Source organism: Triturus cristatus, chromosome 7 (genome assembly GCF_964204655.1).
Source record: "Triturus cristatus chromosome 7, aTriCri1.1, whole genome shotgun sequence".
Classification (NCBI taxonomy): domain Eukaryota; kingdom Metazoa; phylum Chordata; class Amphibia; order Caudata; family Salamandridae; genus Triturus; species Triturus cristatus.
This window is the reverse complement of record NC_140590.1, coordinates 1,878,023,585-1,878,044,360: the sequence shown is the minus strand read 5'-3', so window position 1 is coordinate 1,878,044,360 and position 20,776 is coordinate 1,878,023,585. Positions and strand designations below refer to the sequence as shown.

The following is a 20,776-nucleotide window of genomic DNA, read 5'->3' as shown; positions in this document are numbered from 1 at the left end:
CCTTAGGACCGCCGCCCCAGCCAGATGGCGGAAAGCAGTGGACGCAATGTCCATCGCAGTCTATAATTTCAGAAGCCGATCTTTCGCCCTCTAGCAACACCTTTTTTGCTTCCTCTTCAGACTCCTGCGGCAGGGTCTCTAGGCAGGGTGCAATGTCTGACCACATCTGCCTGTTATAGTGTCCCAATAACGCCAATGAGTTAGACGCCCTCACAGTCAACGCTGACATGGATGAAAAACATGTCCCAATATTGTCTAAGCGCCTGCCCTCTTTATCCGGAGGTGCTGACAGTGGGGCAGATGGGTTTTTGATCTGTGTTGAGCTGCCTGAGTAATCACCGAATCAGGCTTTGGATGGTCTATAAGGCAGGCTGGAGAGTTGTCAGGAGCTCTATATTTTTTATCCAACCTTGGCAAGACTGGAGGAACTGTAGAAGGGTTTTGCATTATTTTTAAGCCTTGATCCCAGATATAATCTATGATAGGCATAGATCTAACAGATTTCTTGAAAGGTTCCTTGAAATCGTAAAGGAAACAGTCCTGTTGGTGAGAAGGTATAGGCAGTTGAAAACATTGTGCTGCTCGTTCCAGGAGGTTGTGGAATCCTCTGATATCTTCTGGAGGAGAGTCTGCCTGAGGAGGTAAAGACGACGCTGGAAGAGGGATAACAGTCACCCCATTCGTCATGATGAGACTGGATATCTTGAATTTCCCTTTCTTGTGGCTCATCCTCCTCGTCGTCCGTAGAGGGGGGGAGGCGGCACAGGCAGTTCAATGGCAGGAGGCGGCAGAGGTGGAACGTGCGCCATCTGAGGTAGAGAGAGAACTGGAGCAGGAGACGGAGCAGAGGTAGGGAACCTCTTTTTGTAGTCTGAAATCATGAACTGCAGGTCAGAGACCTCTTGATATTTAACATTGAGTTCAGAAGGACTTCTTGCAGCCCGGTACATACTGTCCTCGTCCGAATCCTCATCCTCATCCAATAGATGAGAGGGAAGCAAAGATTGGACCCTACTGGGTGATGTCAGGGAAGGCGTCAGCCTCAGTTTGCTGAATTTCTGTTGAAAATATGCACTTTCGGTCTTAGATTTAGGTGTCTTCGATGAGGCCGTTGTCGGTATACTCATCGTCGACAAAGATTCATCGTTGGTAATACAGGGCACCGCCGCTGATGAAGGAACTCTCGTCGACGAAGTCGTCGACAACAAAGTCGTTGTCGAAAGGGTCGTTGAGGGTACACTCTTAGTCGACGTACGTACCATCGTCGAAGAAGCACTCGTCGCGCTAGTCGAGCGAGCTGTCAACACTATCTTCAACGTCGATGAAGATTTCTTGATCGTCGACGACAAAGGGGTATGTGCCGTTGACGAAGACGTAGTCGACGAAAGAGATGCAGACGAGACAAAGTGTGGAAACTGTCGTCGTCTACGAAGTAACTCCAGCAGCTGTATGAGGAGATCTTGTCGTCGAAGCCATCGTCGACGAGATGATAGTCGACGGGGCAGAGGAAGGCTTTTTAAAGGCATGTTTCACCCTCTGCGGAGGGGTTAGAGGGTCTGAAGCTGTATTTTGCGATTTTTGAAAGTGAAGAGACTCCCTGGCTGGCAAATCCTTAAGTTTTGAAGCCTCTGAAGACTTTGTGTGTCTTCTTTTGAGGTTGCTGCGAAGAAGAACCTGGAGAGACATCTCTGGGCCTTTTCTGAAGTGTTTTAGAAGAGGATTTAGATTAGATCTCTCTCCTCAGAGGACAAGGGGTCTTCTTTGTCCTTAAACCTCTGCAGCCAAATCAAAAGCTTTCCATCATAGTCTTTTAACGTTTTTGCAGAAAAGGTAAGACCTACCTTGCAGTCTTCAGATGAGTGGTCCGGATAAAGACAGTAGAGGCAGTCTTTATGTTGGTCATCGACGTGTAACCTCTTCTTTTTGCAGGTACCACAGGGCATAAAAAGGCCTTTTTTAGGAGTGTCTGACATGAAGACAGCAAGAACTTCACTCAGAAAAAGAGAATCCTGAAGAAAAATACCTTGTAATCCAAGAAATAAGGAAAACCTGAGCAGAGCTCAGTGGAGACTCCCTTAGCTTGAGGTGCGGTAGAAAGTCTGAGGGACAAGAGCGCCTTCCAGGAAGGTTCCAGAGGGTGGTAACAGCTGATTGGTTGTTCTCTAGAGTTTGGTCCTTATTACAAAAGGACCTGGATATGTTACTAATGTGAGGCCTTAGGCCTATTACTCTCTATGTCTTATGAGACATTTATGTACCGGGGCCTCCCATCCAGACGACGGGGAATGATTCAGGCATGTGAATCTATGAAAGATACCCTAATACTGGATAAAAGGGAGCGACCCTTGCCTATGGGTCTTCACACTAGCATCCCATAAACATATCTTTGGTGTCTAGTGGGCTTTCTGCCTCTCCTCGCGGGGGAATAGATAAGGGGCTATTGCCCTGATCTGCCTTCCTGGGTGGCGGGGAGGCAGAAAGCCTTTTCTGGCAGTGGGGGCATTACCATTCTGGGCAGCCTGCCCCTAAGTTTAATAAAAAACATAATCCCTGGTGCCTAGCTGGGGGGGGGGGGGGGGGGGGGGGGATGTAGAAATTAATTTTACAGGGTGGGAGCATTGGCATGCCCATCTCTGGCAGCCCCCCACCCCCAAATCCTACTAAAAAAATGAATCCCTGCCAACTAGTGGGCTTTCGGCCCCCCCCTCCGAGGGCATAAAGACTGAATAGCCCCAAAAACATTTGGGGGAGCAAAGACCCTTCTCCAAGGGGCTGCTCCCCCCTCCCTGGTGTCTAGTGGTCGAAGGGGTACGATTGTAAAGGGGAGATTCTCCCCTTTTCAATGAGACATCTCCTGTCTTTCTATGTGCTCGGGGGTTGGTATCGCCTCACGAGCATGTAGAACGTGAAAAAGGAAATGAGCCCAACATTTCAATTTCAGTTTCAGGGAAATGACGTCAGTGAAACATGCACGCCGATAGTCTTTCCTTAAACCTGCAGAACAGCCACGGGAGCTGGGGAAGCCCTTCCACAGCTCCATTGACTGTTCAGGGCTCCAAGAAATCCCTCTGGTGCCTGCACCGGAGGGATTTCTAGTGCCATGTGCGCGCGGACGCCTTGTGGGGTGGGGTGGTGGGGGAGGGGTTACTGGAATGTGATAACCGCGCTTACCCGGAGGGGGTTACTGGCACCGCGCTAACCCGGAGGGGGTTACAGGCACCGCGCTAACCCTGAGGGGGTTACAGGCACCGCGCTAACCCTGAGGGGGTTACAGGCACCGCGCTAACCCTGAGGGGGTTACAGGCACCGCGCTAACCCTGAGGGGGTTACAGGCACCGCGCTAACCCGGAGGGGGTTACTGGCACCGCGCTAACCCGGAGGGGGTTACTGGCACCGCGCTAACCCTGAGGGGGTTACAGGCACCGCGCTAACCCCGAGGGGGTTACAGGCACCGCGCTAACCCCGAGGGGGTTACAGGCACCGCGCTAACCCCGAGGGGGTTACAGGCACCGCGCTAACCCTGAGGGGGTTACAGGCACCGCGCTAACCCTGAGGGGGTTACAGGCACCGCGCTAACCCTGAGGGGGTTACAGGCACCGCGCTAACACTGAGGGGGTAACAGGCACCGCGCTAACCCTGAGGGGGTAACAGGCACCGCGCTAACCCTGAGGGGGTAACAGGCACCGCGCTAACCCTGAGGGGGTTACAGGCACCGCGCTAACCCTGAGGGGGTTACAGGCACCGCGCTAACCCTGAGGGGGTTACAGGCACCGCGCTAACCCTGAGGGGGTTACAGGCACCGCGCTAAACCGGATTGGGTTACAGGCACCGCGCCAACCCTGAAGGGGTTACAGGCAATGCGCCAACCCTGAGGGGGTTATACAGGTGACAAAGGCAAAATTGGCTGGAGAGAAGTAACACGTTTTTACCAGCACCCCTAAGTGTAGTGTCTGTGCCAGACTTTTCTTCTAATTGCATTAGCAGACTCAGCAACGCATGGGCATCTCAGGAGATTGAGAGTAGGCACGATAGTGGAATTATGTGTTGCCAGTGACGCCACAGAGAGCCACCAGTGACTTCAGACCAAGCTAAACTCCAGAAAGGAAGAATCAGGAGGAGGAAGTCTAAACCTAGAAGAGATGGTGGAATTGATGGTGTTCCTAAAGGATGTTGCAGCAAGACTAAAAGTGCCACAAGTTGTACAGATATGAGAGTCAGAGCAATACTGTACACTTGTGTGTTTGGAGGTAGATTTCCACTCAGAGGGTCCACAAAATAGAAGGAATATGCTACTTACCAGTATGCATCTGTTCTTGGCATGTAGAGCTGCAGAGCCACACACTTAGGTTAGTAGATCGCCATCTGGTGTTGGGCTCGGATGCTTGCAGGTTGTTGTTGTCTTCGGAAGAAGTCTTTGGTCACGAGATAGGTGACTCCTCCCTTGGACGACAGTGCGCATGGGCATCCACTCCATCCTCAGATTGTTTTTCGCCATGATGGGAAATGATGGAGTTTGTAAAAAGAGAGAGAGATGTCCATGTGTAATGTCTAAGTAAGACGATGCTGGAACAGATACAGTTCCCGGGGAGGTGGGTGGGCGTGTGTGGCTCTGCAGCTCTACATGCCAAGAACAGATGCATACTGGTAAGTAGCATATTCCGTTCGAGGCATATGAGCTGCAGATCACACACTTAGGATAGACTATATAGCAGTGTCTCCCCTAGCGGTGGTCACCTGTATCGGTTGCAGCAGTTTGAAAGAAAGTTTTAAGGACAGCCTGATGAACAGAAGCTTGTTGTTTTGCTTGCACGTCAACACAGTAGTGTTCAGTGAAGGTGTGTGTTGTAGACCATGTGGCTGCTTTTCAAATATCTTCTAAGGGAATGTTTCCTAAGAATGCCATGGAAGCCCCTATTTTGCATGTGGAATGTGCTCTAGGGGGAACTGTTAGTGTGCGTTTAGCTTTGTGGTAGCATATTTGGATACATTTAACTATCCACCTGGCTATCCCGGATCTGGAAATGGGGCTCCCTTTATGTGGTGGAGAGAAAGCAACAAACAATTGTTTGGTTTTGCGGAATGATTTGGTTCTGTCAATGTAGTAAAGCAGGGCTCTTTTAACGTCTAAGGTATGAAGAGCTCTTTCAGCTACCGAGTCCGGATTTGGGAAAAACACTGGTAGCTCGACTGATTGGTTAAGATGGAACGGAGATATGACTTTTGGTAGGAATTTCGGATTTGTTCTAAGAACCACTTTGTTGCGGTGTAATTGTATGAATGGTTCTTGTATGGGTAAAGCCTGGATCTCGCTTACCCTTCTAAGGGATGTGATAGCAATAAGGAAAGCCACTTTCCATGTGAGGAACTGTAGTTAGAATATATGCAGAGGTTCAAATGGGGGTCCCATGAGCCTTATAAGAACAATGTTTAGATTCCACACTGGAGAGGGTGGTAATCTGGGAGGAATAATCCTTTTAAGGCCTTCCGTGAAGGCTTTGATCGCAGGTACTCTAAATAGTGACAAGTGTTGTCGATTTTGTAAGTAGGCTGCTAATGCTGCTAGGTGGAGACGTATGGATGAGTACGCTAAATTACATCTTTGCAAATGTAGTAAGTAGCAAATGATGTTCTGGATGGATGCATCCAGTGGGCGTATATCATTGTTAGTGCAGTAAATCGCAAATCTTTTCCATTTTGCAGCGTAGCAGGCTCTAGTGGTAGGTCGTCTGGCCTCTTTTATAATATTCATGCAGTCTGGTGGTAGGTTGAGGTAACCAAACTCTAGGACTTCAGGAGCCAGATCGCTAAATTCAGTTGACCTGTATCTGGGTGTCTGATTTCTCCATGGTTCTGGGTTAATAAGGACGGGGAGAGATGCAGTTTTTGGTGTGGAACTAGAGAGAGTTCCAGCAGTGTTGGGAACCACGGCTGGCGTGCCCATGTGGGAGCTACTAGGATCAGTTTGAGAGACTGTTGCCTGAGCTTGCGTACCATGAATGGAATGAGTGGGAGAGGCGGAAAAGCGCACGCAAATCTGCCTGACCAGTTCATCCATATCGCATTGCCCTTCGACTGTGGGTGGGGAAACCAAGCGGCGAAGGTTGGGCATTTTGCGTTTTTTTCGTGTGTGGCGAACAGATCTATGTCTGGTTGGCCCCATTTTTGGAAAAAGGGGAGTAGGACTTGTGGATGCAATTCCCATTTGTGGATCTGTTGAGTCTGTCCACTTAACAGGTCGGCAATCTGATTGTGAACTCCTGGAAGGTGTTCTGCAAGCAGGTATATGTTCTGGCAAATGGCCCATCTCCAAATGTTCTGTGCGAGCTGGGATAGCTGGAGAGAATGTGTGCCTCCTTGTTTTTGTATGTAATACATGGCTGTCATGTTGTCCGTCCGGATGAGGACAGTTTTGTTCTGGAGATGTAGTTGGAATGATTTTAGTGCTAAGAATACTGCCAGTAGTTCCAGGTAATTGATATGGAGCACTTTCTGTTAAGTGGTCCATTTGCCCTGAGTGGTGTGTCCTAGGAGATGGGCTCCCCATCCCGTGAGTGATGCGTCCGTTGTTAGCACTATTTGTGGAAGAGGCTCGAGGAACGGCCGCCCTTTGGACAGGTTTATTGTGTTCCACCATTTTAGAGAGCGATGTGAGCGGCTGTCCACCAACACCAGATCTGTTAGTTGTCCGTGAGCCTGATTCCACTGACGTGCTAGACACACTTGCAAGGAACGCATTTGAAGTCTTGCATAAGGCACAATGAAGATGCAGGACGCCATCATGCCTATGAGTTGCATGAACACTCTTGCTGGAAGAGTGTTGGGTTTGAAATGTTGCGATGAGAGCTTGTATATTGGCTATCCTGGCTGGGCTGGGATATGCTAGGGCTTTGGAGGCATTTATGGTGGCTCCCAGATTTTGATGTATGTGGGAGGGTTGGAGATGAGATTTGGGATAGTTTATTGTGAATCCCAAGTTGTGCAAGATTTGAATAGTTTGGTGAGTGTGTAGAACGCATTTGTTGAATGAGTTGGCTTTTATTAGCCAGTCGTCTAGATACGGGAAGACATGAATTTGTGGTCTTCTGAGATGCGCTGCTACTACTGCTAGACATTTGGTGAATACTCTGGGCGCAGTTGTTACTCCGAATGGAAGGACTGTAAACTGATAGTGTTGTCCGTCCACCACAAACCTTAGGTACTTCCTGTGAGCAGGATGCATGGGAATGTGGAAATAGGCGTCCTTGAGATCTAGTGTGGCAAGGAAATCGCCTTGTTGTAGTAGTGGGAGCACTTGTTGAAGAGTGATCATATGGAAATGATCTGAGTTTATGTACAGATTTAGGAGTCTGAGGTCGAGTATTGGTCTTAGAGTCTCGTCCTTTTTGGGGATTAGGAAGTACAGTGAGTATACCCCTGCACTTTGATGTTGTAAGGGAACTGGTTCTATTGCGTGTTTTTGAAGCAATGAGAGAACTTCTCGTTTGAGTAGCGCAAGATGGTCTGGTGACATGGAACGCTGCTTGGGTGGTATGTGTGGGGGGTAGTGGTGAGTTCCAGGCAGTAACTATCCTGGATAATTTGTCTTACCCACTTGTCTGTTGTGATGGAGTTCCAGACAGGTAGGAACTGTTTGAGTCTTCCCCCGACTGGAGTGGAATGGTCGGGGGGGGAGTGGAGGAAAGTCACTGTTTTTTGGCGGGGGAGGTACGAGTGTTGGTATTGCCTCGACCTCGTCCCTTGGTGTTGTTTCCTCTATATCCGCCTCTGAAATATCCTCTACTGGGGGATGTTTGTGTAGAGGGTTTGAATGTGGAGGTGTCGTCTGCTCCAATGTTTTTGGAGGCTCCTCTGTAGAAGGAGCCGCGTGGTTGTGGAGACTGCAATGCTCCCATAGACTTAGAAGTCTCGGTGTCTTTTTTCATTTTTTCAAGTGAAGTGTCTACTGCTGGCTCAAACAGATGTTCTTGGTTAAATGGTTGGCTGAGTATGGTACTTTGTACTTCTGGCTTAAAGCCTGAAATGCGTAGCCAGGCATGGCGTCTAAGGAGTACACTTGTGTTTATTGCTCTAGAGGCGGTGTCTGTGGCGTCAAGTGCACATTTAATTGACGCATTTGAGATAAGTTTTCCCTCTTGTATAAGGTCATTTGCCTGGGTCTTGTATTGGTCTGGCAGGTGTTGTAGCAGATTCTCCAACTGATAGGAGTGAGCCCTATCGTAGCGTGCTAGTAGGGCTTGGGTGTTGGCAATCCGCCAATGATTAGCAGCTTGTGCTGCTACTCGTTTGCCCGAGGCTTCTAATAGTTTGGATTCTTTGTCAGGGGGTGGTGCATCTCCCGTGGTTTGGGAGTTGGCGCGTTTCCTTGCGTTGGAAACTACCAAAGAATCCAGAGGGAGCTGTCCTTTGATGTAACAAGGATCTTCTGGGGCAGGTATATATTTTTTCTCAATTCTTGGGTTAAGCACCCTGGCACGGACGGGGTCTTTAAATACTTCTGTGGCGTGTTTTATGACCCCTTTGATCATAGGTAAAATTTGTACCGACTTCTGAGACTGTTCAAAAGTGTCTAAGAGGAAGTCTTCCTCGGGTGCATCGGAGTGCATGGTGACGCCATGGTAAAGTGCTGCTCTGTGTACTAGTTGTCCAAACCCCAGGTGGTCATCTGGAGGTGATGGTTTGGAGGGATATGGTGTAGGGTCAGGCATATCTGGTAGAGGGTATGCCCAATCATCCAGTGGTGAGGTATCTGGATCCGTGAACGGATCATTAGTATTATAAGGATCACCCCCTCCCCCTAGGTCATCATCATCATCCTGTGGGGGTGGTGTATGTGAAGGAGATGGTAGAGATAAGGGTGGTATAGGCAGAGGGGGTGGGGTAGAAGGTGGTATGGGAGAGGAAGGAGGAATAGGTTATGTTGCGGAGTCCTTTTTTATAGGAACTGGGGCAGGTGTTGTGTCCAGTTTCCATTTCTTACATGGCACTGCAGTGACATGCCCAGTTTTTGGATTAATATAGATCTTTTTTTGTGTTGGATCTGGATGGAACAGTTCTTCAGGAACAGATTTTGGCGCGGATTTTGTCGGTTCCGATCGAGGTTTTGGTTGATCGGTGGAGTCTTTGGCTTTAGGAGGTGTATTATAGTCCTTAGCCGGTGGTTTCGGTGCCGATGAAGGTTTCGGTGCCGAAGTGGAGTCTTTCGGCTTGGGAACTTTCGGTGCCGGTTTATCTATGGGCCTCGATATTTTCGGTGCCTAAGGTGTCGGATCCGATTTCGGTGCCGAGAGGTCTTATGTCTTCTTCGGTGCCGGGGGTAAAATGACATGCGGCTTGCTCGGGCTCGAGCTACCGGAAGGCTTATGTTTCTTCGGAGCCGAGCCCGGAGGCGGGGCTCCTGAAGGATGTTTTCGGTCTCGACTGAGGCCAGCTGGCGAAGTCTTGACCAATGCCTTTGGTTTTGGAGGGGTTGGGGCAGGGACAGGGGCAGTGGTACTCACGCGTTGCCCCGGAGTAATGGGGTCGTCTGAGTCGTCTGCTTCGGAGACGATTTGAAGTTCTTCGGAATCTTCTTCCGGGACATCGGGACACTCAAAGATGTTTTCTGGTTCCGGAGCTGGTCTGTGTGCCATGATATGGCGTCGAGCTCTTCGATCCCGAATGGTCTTTTTGGGATCGAACTGCTGCGCAGGCTTGACAGCTGGCTTCGTCGTGTTCCGGTGATAGGCACTGGTTGCAGACTTTGTGATGGTCACTGTGCGGAAATTTTGCTCCACACTGGGGGCATTTTTTAAACGGCGTCCTTTCCATGAGCCGTAGGCCACACGGCGTGGATAGGCCCAACCGCCCGCGTCGACGTCCGGAATCGAGCCGATGAATTCGATGTAGAGTGATGTTTCGATGTAGTTGTAGAAGTTTTTTAGCTTCGAAAAGGTTGTATTTGAGATTTTCAACCGGAGTTGGAAAAGTTACATCCGAAGCCAATGGCGGAAAAAAACAATCTGAGGATGGAGTGGATGCCCATGCGCACTGTGGTCCAAGGGAGAAGTCACCTATCTCGTGACCAAAGACTTCTTCCGAAGACAACCACAACCTGCAAGCATCCGAGCCCAACACCAGATGGCGATCTACTATCCTAAGTGTGTGATCTGCAGCTCATATGCCTCGAACATACAATTTCTAACAAATGCAGATACCACTGTATATACTATACATTCCCCCAGCCAAAGAGAGGACAGCTTACCACTGCAGAGGCAAGGACAGTGTATTAAGAGAAGCAGCTTTTGTAACACATGTGAGATAGATTTCGCTCATTAACCCCCTGACATGAGCAGTAGTAAATGAAACCCCTATGAGACAGAGTATACCCTTGCATAGTCTATTCTGCCACATCTCCACATGCCCCCCAGCATATGTTTTTAATGTTGTGATGGGGTGACGGATGACAGACTCACCCTTGGACAGAGAGGGTTTAAAGTACTGGACAGTTGGTTACACCTATACGGGAAATAGGGACAGATAATTGGAAGCAGGGAGGAACGGAGTCTACAGACCCCACGGAAACTCATGCAGTTCCTAGCTATCAATTATAGGAGATTATTCTCTAAAGAAGTTGTTTTCCCACAATGGGAGCTTACCCATGGTTGAAGCATGCCAGACGGGTGATGGACAGATACTCTTATAAATACTACACCTACTGGCTTCAAATTACGTTGCAGCATGGAGACCGCTACCTCACACCATAGACGATGCCCTCCTGACAACAGATCAAGGTGACCGCTGCCTCCGGATATTGCTGGACCTCTCCGCTGTCCTCGATACTGTCAACATCCCTCCCTCAAACACTCAGGAGTCTCAAATGGGACTGAGCAGTGTCCTGCACTGAATCTCATTCTACCTTTCCAAAGGACACCAGTTAGTTGCACCTGCAGATCACCAAAGATGCCCATTAGATGTGGAGCCCCCCCAGTGCTCCAGAAAGTCTCTGGTGATCCTCAACATCTAACTAGAGTCGCTTGGTGTGGACTCACAGATGAGAGCAACAAGAATCACCAATAAGCCGATGATACACAACTCTACAAACAAGTCTCCTCTGCCTCAGACATCCAAAGCCTCAGACACTGCCTGCACCACATCCGGATCTGGATGTCCAGCGCCCACCTGGAGCTCAACCCAACCAAGACAAAAGTTTGTTTTTTGCCAAGAACAACTAACAGGAAACAGTACAAACCTGGCTGAAGGACCAGAATTTGGACTGCGGCGAGCCCAAACCTTCATCTAATCTCAAGTCACTTGGATCCACCCAGCTTTCGCTCAAGGAACTCATTGTTAAAAACCACGAAGACGGCCATGTACCAGCCCTCCTTTCTAGATAGTGAAAGTTTTTTCCAGAAAGTAACTTCAGAACTGTTGGTCAAGTCTTACTGCTTTTGTATCTGGATGCTTGTAATGCCCTACTCCATGGTCTTCCAGATTTCACACTAGCACTCCTTAAAGGCACCCTACATGTGTCAGCTCTCAAGAAACTACATCAGGCCACCCCCCCCCCCCCCCCTTATCATGATGGAACTCAATTGGCCCCACACCATTTAAAGAGCCATCACGACTAGCATCCTGCTTAAATTGCAGACAAGCTCACCACCTCTGGTAGTTGTCTGCACACCCACAGCCAGGACATCTCGGACTGATGCACCCAGGATATGGAACACCCCTGTATCAGAATGCTGCTGCAGTTTAGGAAAGAATTGAAGGCGCACTTCCTTAATGAACGCTACATACCACTGCATTAGCAGAGCAGAAACCAGATACATCTCTTACTCGTTTAGTCTGTGCTCGTCTTGGACCATAAACAGGACTGCACTGCCTTTTGGCTAGGATTGTCCTATCTATAGAAATACCCCATGCATGCATCATACACAACATGTAGCCGCAGGTAAATCTATGCTCTCCTCAGGATACAAGCAATGCTCTGTTTAGGAGTGTAGACCGAGGGAATAGTAGGTTAAGATAGGTCTGATTCAATTAGGGAGCAAATATTATCCCCTAAATAAAATTCTCCATCTCTTCCCCCTTATGTTTAGAAGGGCATCTGAAGGAACAGGAAGCAAATGTCATCAATGAATGACTAACCAGCTACCCTCAACACTGCGAAAGAGGGCAGTCGAAAGACCGAGGAACAAATGACAAGATGTTGCCCCACACTAACAAAACTGTGCAGTTGTACAGTGCCTAGAGGTCCTATCTGCAATACTGAATGTGCGTCCACTCAAGAAGCATATCCCGATTTGTATGTGGGTGTGGCTTCATGCAAACGTGCATGCTAAAACATTAAGAAGGCGTCGGAACAAGCAAGGGGTACTCTGGTCCTGGTAGGGTGGTAATACTGCACACATAACCATGCACGAGGAAGCGGACACCAAACACTAGGCAGTTCTGTCTTATATTTTACATCACCTTCAAGAGCTCCTCTGCCGGCAGCTGACACTTCCTCTCAATATCAGTTATCAGGTCATTTAGTGAAGACATTTGGTTTGTTAATTTTGTTATCTTCGTGTTTTCTTCCAGCATAACTTTCTCATCCATCTCCTTTAGTTTAGCGAGCAGACTCGTTTCTTCATTGTACAGGTGCTGGTGAAATCTTACAAAATCTGCCACAATTTTCAACCTCCAAGTTTCCAATGTGCCCTGTTAGGAAGAAAAAAAGAAAATAAATAAATATATACACATACACATACACAAACAAAATATTAACGTTTCCAACAAAGTTGCAAAGAGGTTCTAAACACTGCTAATGTGTGACTAATGTTAACGGCTTGATCCTTCCAACAGCATAGGGTAGAAGCCCTTCTGCACTATCTCTTTGTTTTATTTATTTATTTTTAGAGTTTTCTATAGCACGAACCAGATTCAAGGTAGGGTATCAGAGCGCTTTACATAGTGAGCAAGGTATGAATAGCACATTTAGTAAAAACATGGCATACAAAAACATAGTATATAAAGTAACAACAGCATAAAAGAGTTGGGGGTAAAAGCAGAGTAGAGAATTGTTCTGAGCAATAAGAATTAATTCGAGATTGTGCAAGTCTTAGCTTCGAAATATCAGTGGACAGAGAGTAAAGGCAAGTTTGAGGTTGCAAGCTGGTGTGGTGTTTTTGCGGATTTAAGGGAGAAATTTGCTCATCAAGAATAATTTTGCTTGCTTTTTAGGTCTCGCCTGACCTTGCACATGCGCTGATCCGGCGAGACATTTAGTAGGTGGGTTTAGAAAGGGCTACCCACATTTTTGTGCTGGCGACAAGCTACCATGCACGATGGCGTGCACAGCTGCTCCCCGCATTCCCCCCTCCCTTCTCGCCCAACCATCTGCCTTTCCTGCACCAGCCTTCAGCACCATACCCCTCCCCCCGCTGCTGCGCGCGCATCCCTAGCGTGCGTCATCGCGATCACTTTCGCTTTTAGAGTGATCGCGATGAGGGATTGTCAGTGTGTAAGGGGTACTTCAGAGTGCGCCGTCTACACAAAGCAAGCAGCACAGATCCGCTCACCTTCACAATCCAACGTCTAACAACCCCCAGCCGGGAAACAACATAGGAACAACAGACCAAGCATGACTGACCCTACACTCTTGACCCACGGTCCACAGTTATTCCACTTCATCTGCCCCTCTCCATATGTCACAATCACCACCTGAGCCGGTCTTCTTGTCTACCCTTTCACCTGCCTGCCTGCAGCTTTCCATGCTTTTCTTCTGTCCCTTTGCTTTTCTGTCCCTCTTTGTGGCATTCTCAGTCCCTAAATTCATCTCTGGCAAGTGGAGCGAAAGGGAGAAGGGCAGGCAATCTCCATGTGTCTGTGAAGTCCCCTCGTTATATACATCTTCGTTCTACTACTCTGTCTGCCTTTTGATAACTCAGATTGATGTCTTGTTTTCCCATCTCATTGCCCGTCTCCCTACCTTGTCTCTATGCTCTTACAGTCCCCGGTCTGCCTGCCACTATCCTTCGCTCTCCTCTTCTCCCCTTTCATGTGTCTGCCTCTTTCCCTGCGGTCTTTGGCTCTTCCTGTCTATCGTCTCCCTTTCATGTCCATTTGTCTCCCTCCCTGTCTCGGTCGCTCTCCCATGGTCTCTTTTCATGACTGTTGGTTGCCGGGTGTGGATTCCTCCTTAACGTGCTCTATTCACAGTGCTTTTTTTTTCTCCTGTAAATAAGAGTGACTGTTGCTGCCCCTTCACTGCCCACGCCCTGCTCAGGGGCTGGCACTGACCAGTGAATGGAGCATTCCTCTGGTGATTTATAATGTAATGCACCTTCCTACAACTGGTGAGCACCAAAAACCACTTATGTACTCTGGGAGTGGACATGCAGAGATTGTGAACATGCACTTTTGTAGAATGTGTTCCTTGCATTGCAGTAGTTTCACCATATAGGCAGTTTAACCCTATGCCTGTGCGTTTGTGTATATGATTGCTTGTGGTCACAATTGTGCATATGTGTGTGCATGTTTCTGTGTGCGTCTTTGTGCACACAATTGTATTTGTGTGTGTATGTGTGTGTGTGTGTGTGTATGTTTGTGTGTGTCTGTATATTTTTAAGATTCTGGTGTGTGTGTTTGTGCACTTCTCTGTGTGTAAAAGTGTCTGTATATATGTAGGTGTGAGTTTGTCTGTATATCTTTGTCTTTCTGGTGTGCTTTTGTTTCTGCATGTGTGCTTGTTTGGTGTGTTTGTGCACACCTCTGTGTCTTTGTGTGTATGTGTGTCTGTATGGGACTCACTACAGCTACAGATCATCTGTGCTGACGTCATGGGCTTTTGCAGCAGACGGGGGGGCCCTGGCCCCTTCTGCCCATCTCTGGCTGCACTCCAAAGCACGTCACCAGCTTCACCCCTGCTGCCCTTGTTCTCGTGTAAACTCCTTGACATGGCGTGCCTCCACCATGTCTGCTGGGAGAGTGGCCCACGCATTTATTCTCTTTTGGGTGAATAAATATTTCCCATCACCCCACCCTCCCACTCCAGTCTCCGACTTCTTTTTATAGGGAGCTCTCTTTCACTAAAAGATGCAGCTTTGTGCACTCTCTTCTGTTGTGTTCAAGATGTTGAATGTCCGTCGAGAAGCGCCTTGAAGCCCGACGTGCTGGTGCTGCGTTTCTCTAATGAGCTGGACTTTGAGACCTTACATGCTCACATATGTGTAGGTATGCCAGCCTAGTCTCTCTGCTCCTATGTCTGCCTGATGCAACTACACTGCTCAGGTGAGCACCAGCCCGGTCTTTGATTTTGTGCTAGACATTGTACCCCTGCACTTAAGGCACTTCACGGCCAAGGAGAAAGTTACACACATACTCTTCATGTGTGACTTGATTGTGCCAACTGCATCCCAATCAGGGCTTCCTCTCCCCTCCACAATTTAACACCCAAATTGAGCAATAAGCAACTTATAGATGGCCAGTCAACCTTTGTGAATGGCACTCGGGTGCGCAGGAACCAGAGTCGCCATATTTTTCATACCTTTTGATCCGTTTGAGCTAAAATGTTTTTTTTAATTTACAGATTATGCAGCAGATGATGGATTGTGTGACAAAATCAGATATATAAATTCAGACTACCAGTTGTACAAAAAAAAGCACTTTAAATAAGTACTTCTCAATGCAGTGCAATAATGTGCCTATTAGTGTCAAAGCTTCTGTGTTAAAGAAATGCACTTTTTTGAATTTTGTAAGACACTTTATCATATTTTCATTAAACAGCACTGAAGCTCATCCTTGGGTGTGTGTGGCCGTTTGCCAGTGGCACGTGAAGCAACAGTAGATGTTGCAGCACCCAGGATAACGTGCTGCATGGCTAGATACTCATAAGGTTCCAAAAGCGAGACCTATTGGCTATGCCAATGCTTGTTGAAGAGAGGTATTGAGGCGATTTTTCTGCTGAATGGCGGAAGCGAGTTCCAAATTCTTGGCACCGCTCCAGAAAATGCTCTGTTGGAGGTATTACTCTTGTTGAACCGCAAGGGTTTCAGGAGTACATTATCTGAGCTCATAGAATGGGTTTCCTCCAGATAAGGTACGTTTTTGGGCTAGGTACTGGGGGGTGCTGTGGTGTAACGCCTTGTGAGTGATGCAACCCATCTTTAAGTGAATACGAGCTTCGTAGGGTAGCCAGTTGAGTGCCTTCAGGTGTGGCAATATGTGGTCAAATTTCCTAGATCCTGTTGGGGAGCTAGAACATCCGTATTCCAGCCTCGATATGACTAAGGACTGAAAATTTTTAACACAAAGGAAGGTGCACTCAAAAAACAAAGTCCAAATTTATGTGTATTCCAAAGATTTTTTCTTGATCTTCGTGTTTATTAAAGAGAATAGACAGCCAACGCGTTTCGTTCCTAAAACACAGGAACTTCTTCAGGGCAAACAGTAGGTAACACGAGTAATTTTATTCCATATTCGTAGAATCAGGGGAAACCCAGATCATAATGTCGTATCGCACATTTGGTGTGTAATAGCACGTCCACAAATTTAAAAGTGAAGGCAAGATCTCAGATCTCAGCACAGCTGTGCTGCTTTCCTGCCGGTTATCATGCCGTCGGATTCCTAGTGAACACTAGGAATAATTGGTCCAACAATGGATTCCCTATCAATTTGATTGAATATTGTGTACAACACGCGACGTAATATTAACAAGAGATCTTGCCTTCACTTTTAAATTTGTGGACGTGCTATTACACACCAAATGTGCGATACGACATTATGATCTGGGTTTCCCCTGATTCTACGAATATGGAATAAAATTACTCGTGTTACCTACTGTTTGCCCTGAAGAAGTTCCTGTGTTTTAGGAACGAAACGCGTTGGCTGTCTATTCTCTTTAATAAACACGAAGATCAAGAAAAAATCTTTGGAATACACATCAATTTGGACTTTGTTTTTTGAGTGCACCTTCCTTTGTGTTAAAATTTTTTGGTTCTGCCCTGCATCTAACAACGACGGATGCTGGAAGTTGTTGCACCACGTACACAGACACAGTGTACTCTATTAAGAAGGAAAACAGTAGGAATCTAAGTGCTTGACCTTGGTCCGTCGTTGGGTTTGCTTTGTTTATGTATGACTAAGGACTGAACTGCAGTTCTGAGGTCTGGGTTCTCGATGAATGGCTTCATTTTTCTGAGATAGCGGAGGTGAAAGCGGGCATTTTTAGCCATCAAGTTGATGTGAGCTTGCATGTTAAGGTTCTTATCCAGTGTAATTCCGAGTGATATGGAGTCCACCAACGTTGGTGTGCAGTTCAGAGCAGTGATCATTTTGGACCATTCCTTTGTTTCCTGGGAGCTATTTGGGGAAGGGGGTGGGGAAGATTAAAAGAAATTCAGTTTTTTGTGAGTTTAGCTTGAGGAAGTTGGTCGTTAACCATTGAACTGTTTTTTCGAGAGCTAGGTTCATGGTCTTTATCTCTTCAATGGAGGTGATCTTAATGTAAAGTTGAGTGTCGTCCGCATACATGTGGTAGGAGATGTTTGCCTGCTGTAGTAGATCGGTAAGTGGTTCGACATATAAGTTGAATAGCGTGGGGGAGAGGGTAGAGCCTTGTGGAACTCCTAGTAGGTTAGATGAGAGAGAGAAAGAATCTTGTTGGTCATAAAAGATTGCGTTCTATTTTCCAGAAAGGATTTGAACCATAGAAGGACTGTGCCAGATAAACCCATCCTGTTTTCTAGACGTCTTAGAAGTTTGTCGTGGTTGACCGTATCGAAGGCCGATGAGAGGTCGAGCAGGACTAGTAGGCAGGTATCATTGCAGTCAAGAGCTAAGAGGGTGTCGTCTACTATCTGTAGGATCTGTGCTATGGCCAGGTCTTGAAAACCCAATTGGTGGATGTTCAGTGGACTGAAGTTTGTGATGTGTTGGTTCAGTTGTCGCTGAACACATTTTTCCAAGACCTTTGCTAGCATGGGAATGTTGGTTATTGGTCGGAAGTTGTTGGGGTCGGATGGTGTTAGCCGTCGGGTTTTTTTAGGATAGGGGTGACTTGGCCAGTTTTAAGGCAGTCCGGGATGTGACCTTGTGTCAGCGAGGCATTGATGATTTTGGTCCAGAGAGGGGAGATGATATGGTAGATGTGGGGTAGGCAGTTTGAGGGGACGGGGTTATTGAGGTGGTTGTTGAATTTGGTAGTCGCTAGAATTTTGGTGATGTCATTGAGATCGTAGAGTTTGAAAGTAGACCAGTGAGAGTTATTTTCGGGCAGAGTTAGCTTATGTTGTACCGGGTTAATGGCTTGAATGATCTTTGGGGTGGCTGAGTTGATTGCCACCGTACTAAGTTCGAGTTGGAGGGAATTAGTTTTTGCTGCGAAGAACGAGGAAAATTCTTCACTACTCATCTGTGATGTCGATGTTAAGAGTGAGGATTTGGCCAATTTGTTCGATTGTTGTTTCAGAATTTCGAAGAGTCTTTTTGGTCTATTTTTGGCATTCTCTAGTTCTGATTTGAAGAAGTCTTTTTTTGATTGTAAAATACTTTTATTGTATGAGTTTCTGGCTTTCCGGAGTAGTTTGAGCTGGAGGGGGGAGGGATGTTGCCTCCATTTCCGTTCTGTTGATCTGAGTTTGCGTGTCTCTTCATTCAGGGCTGCGCTGAACCATGGGTTTTAATCTTTGTCCGGAATTCTTGTGTGTTTGGCGGAGCGGCTTGGTCGAAAAATTTGGACATCGTGGAGTTATAGTGAGCAGTGAGGGCATGGACGTCTGACATGTTATTGGTGGGGGTAACAGCCTTCTCACAGTGGGAGGCAAGGTTGTTCCAGTTGATGTTCTTTGTGTCTCTTACCCATTGTTTTGGCTTGCTTGTTGCGAGAAAGTTTTCTTGTTAGCAGAGGGAATTTGGAAGGAGATAATAAAATGGTCTGACCAGTCACAAGGGGTAATTGAGATCGATTCAATTGTATTTTGTTTAGAGATGAGCCAGTCGAGAGTAGCACCCTTTGTGTGAGTAGGCTTTGAGATAGCTTGTATCAGGGAATGGTCTGCAAGGAAGGTTTTGAAGGCATTAACCTGCTTGTCCAGTGGGTTCTCCCAGTGGAGATTGAAATCTCCAAGGAATAGGTCATTGGAATGAAGGGAGCCACAGTGTAGGAAAGTGGCTCTATATATACTGTTCCCTAATAGGTACAGTGTGCACAGAGTCCACAGAGGTTTGACAGAGGTTAAAGTTAGATATAACCTTACTCTCTAAAGTGGTAGCTTGGTCGAGCAGTAAGGCAGTATCAGAGGACAGTGTAAAGCATTTGTTGCACACACTCAGTCAGCAAATGGTCTCACATACTCAATAACTGAACTCTAGGCTTGTTTTATTTTAGAACCAACAATAGGTATTAAAATATACTTTCTCAGAATGAGATGCTTTTTATAAATACTTTTGCAATATGCAATTGACTTTAGTAGAAAGTTACAAGTGGTTGCAATAGGCAACACAATTTTAAACACAATAATGCATTGAGCTCAATGGAATTTTCAAGTTATTTGCAACAGATTACTTTTAGGATTACTTTTGGATTTCCAGGACAGGATCCTAGATTCAGTCCTGGGTCAGTACTTGGAATCAAGTGATAAAAGTCGACTTAATTACTGTGATGATTTTTAGACAATATTTTGCTGACACTTAGAAAATATTTCATAGAAAACAGTCAATGATTCCCTATGGCAGAAAATTCAAGTTGCAGGTATAGTATGTTCTTGTTACTTTTGTAATCCAGTACTGGGTGCCTAGACTCAGTACTGGGACCTTTATCCAAAACAGGTAAGTAATTAAGTTTTCAGAAATTATACGATTTTTAAAGAATATTTAAAGTTTGCAGAAATTGACACAAGAAATTTCACAGAAAAACAGTCAATGGATTCCTATGGGAGGAGAAAATTGGGTAACTGGTAAGTACAGTTGTAAGTATTTTTCAGAGTCCGTGCTGGGCACCAAGATCCAGCACTGGGAGCTCACCTAATAGCAGGTGAGTATTTTCGTTTGTTACTCGGCTGATTTTTGGTGAATATTTTAAGTTTTGAAAAGTCCACAGAAGAAATTTCAGGAAAAACCGGTCAATGTTACCCTATGGAGAAAATTGAGTTATCGGTTTAAAGGTGAGTACTCGACTGGCAGAGTTAAGGTTCTGGGCATAGACTCAGGGGTCTCCCAGGTAGGTACAGTTGGTTCACCCTCAGCGGCACAAGGGCGGACGGGTGCAGAGAGAGTGAGCCCCAATGTTATCCTATGAGAGGTAGGGGGGCCTTGGTTGGTGGCTGCTGACTAGCAGGCCACGCGGCTGTGGGAGCTGGGCTCCTGGTCACTTACTCAGGGCAAGTGGGGAAGTAGATAGGTGTAGAGATTGCACTGCCAGGCCCACTCCAGCGGCTGGGTGCAGGGTGCTTTTGAGCCTTCGGGCGCTCAATTGATTTCAATGGGAAATCTCCGGTTTAGAAAAAGACTGCAAGCTCGGGTACGAGGATTCTTCACGTGCCACCACCACTTCGAGAGGTAACTTGGGTAGTTGGAGGATAGGTAGGTACCCCGGGATTGGGCACAGGGGGCCGCGGGGCGCCGAGTGCAGGGGTGCCTTTTGGTGTCTGGAAATCTTACCCTCTGTTGATCGCGGTTGGGTGGGGGTACCTGGTTGAGGCTGCAGCCTTCTTCAGGAGTGTCGAGGGAGGTCCTTGGGTGCCGGACTCTGGGTCACAGTCACCGTGGGGTCGTCCTCGTGGTCTTGGATCACTCCAGCACCGGCCAGGCTTGGCGG

General features: G+C 47.2%; 1 protein-coding gene across 1 annotated transcript in view; it reads right to left on the bottom strand.

Annotated features, from left to right (window-relative positions):
* LOC146813592 (E3 ubiquitin-protein ligase TRIM39-like) overlaps positions 1 to 20,776 on the bottom strand; it is a 166,121-nt gene that overhangs the window by 103,127 nt on the left and 42,218 nt on the right. Inside the window, exon 3 of the mRNA XM_085620341.1 lies at positions 12,451 to 12,681. Within this exon, the coding sequence (XP_085476467.1) occupies positions 12,451 to 12,681 (231 nt within the window). The remainder of the gene's footprint in view (positions 1 to 12,450; positions 12,682 to 20,776) is intronic.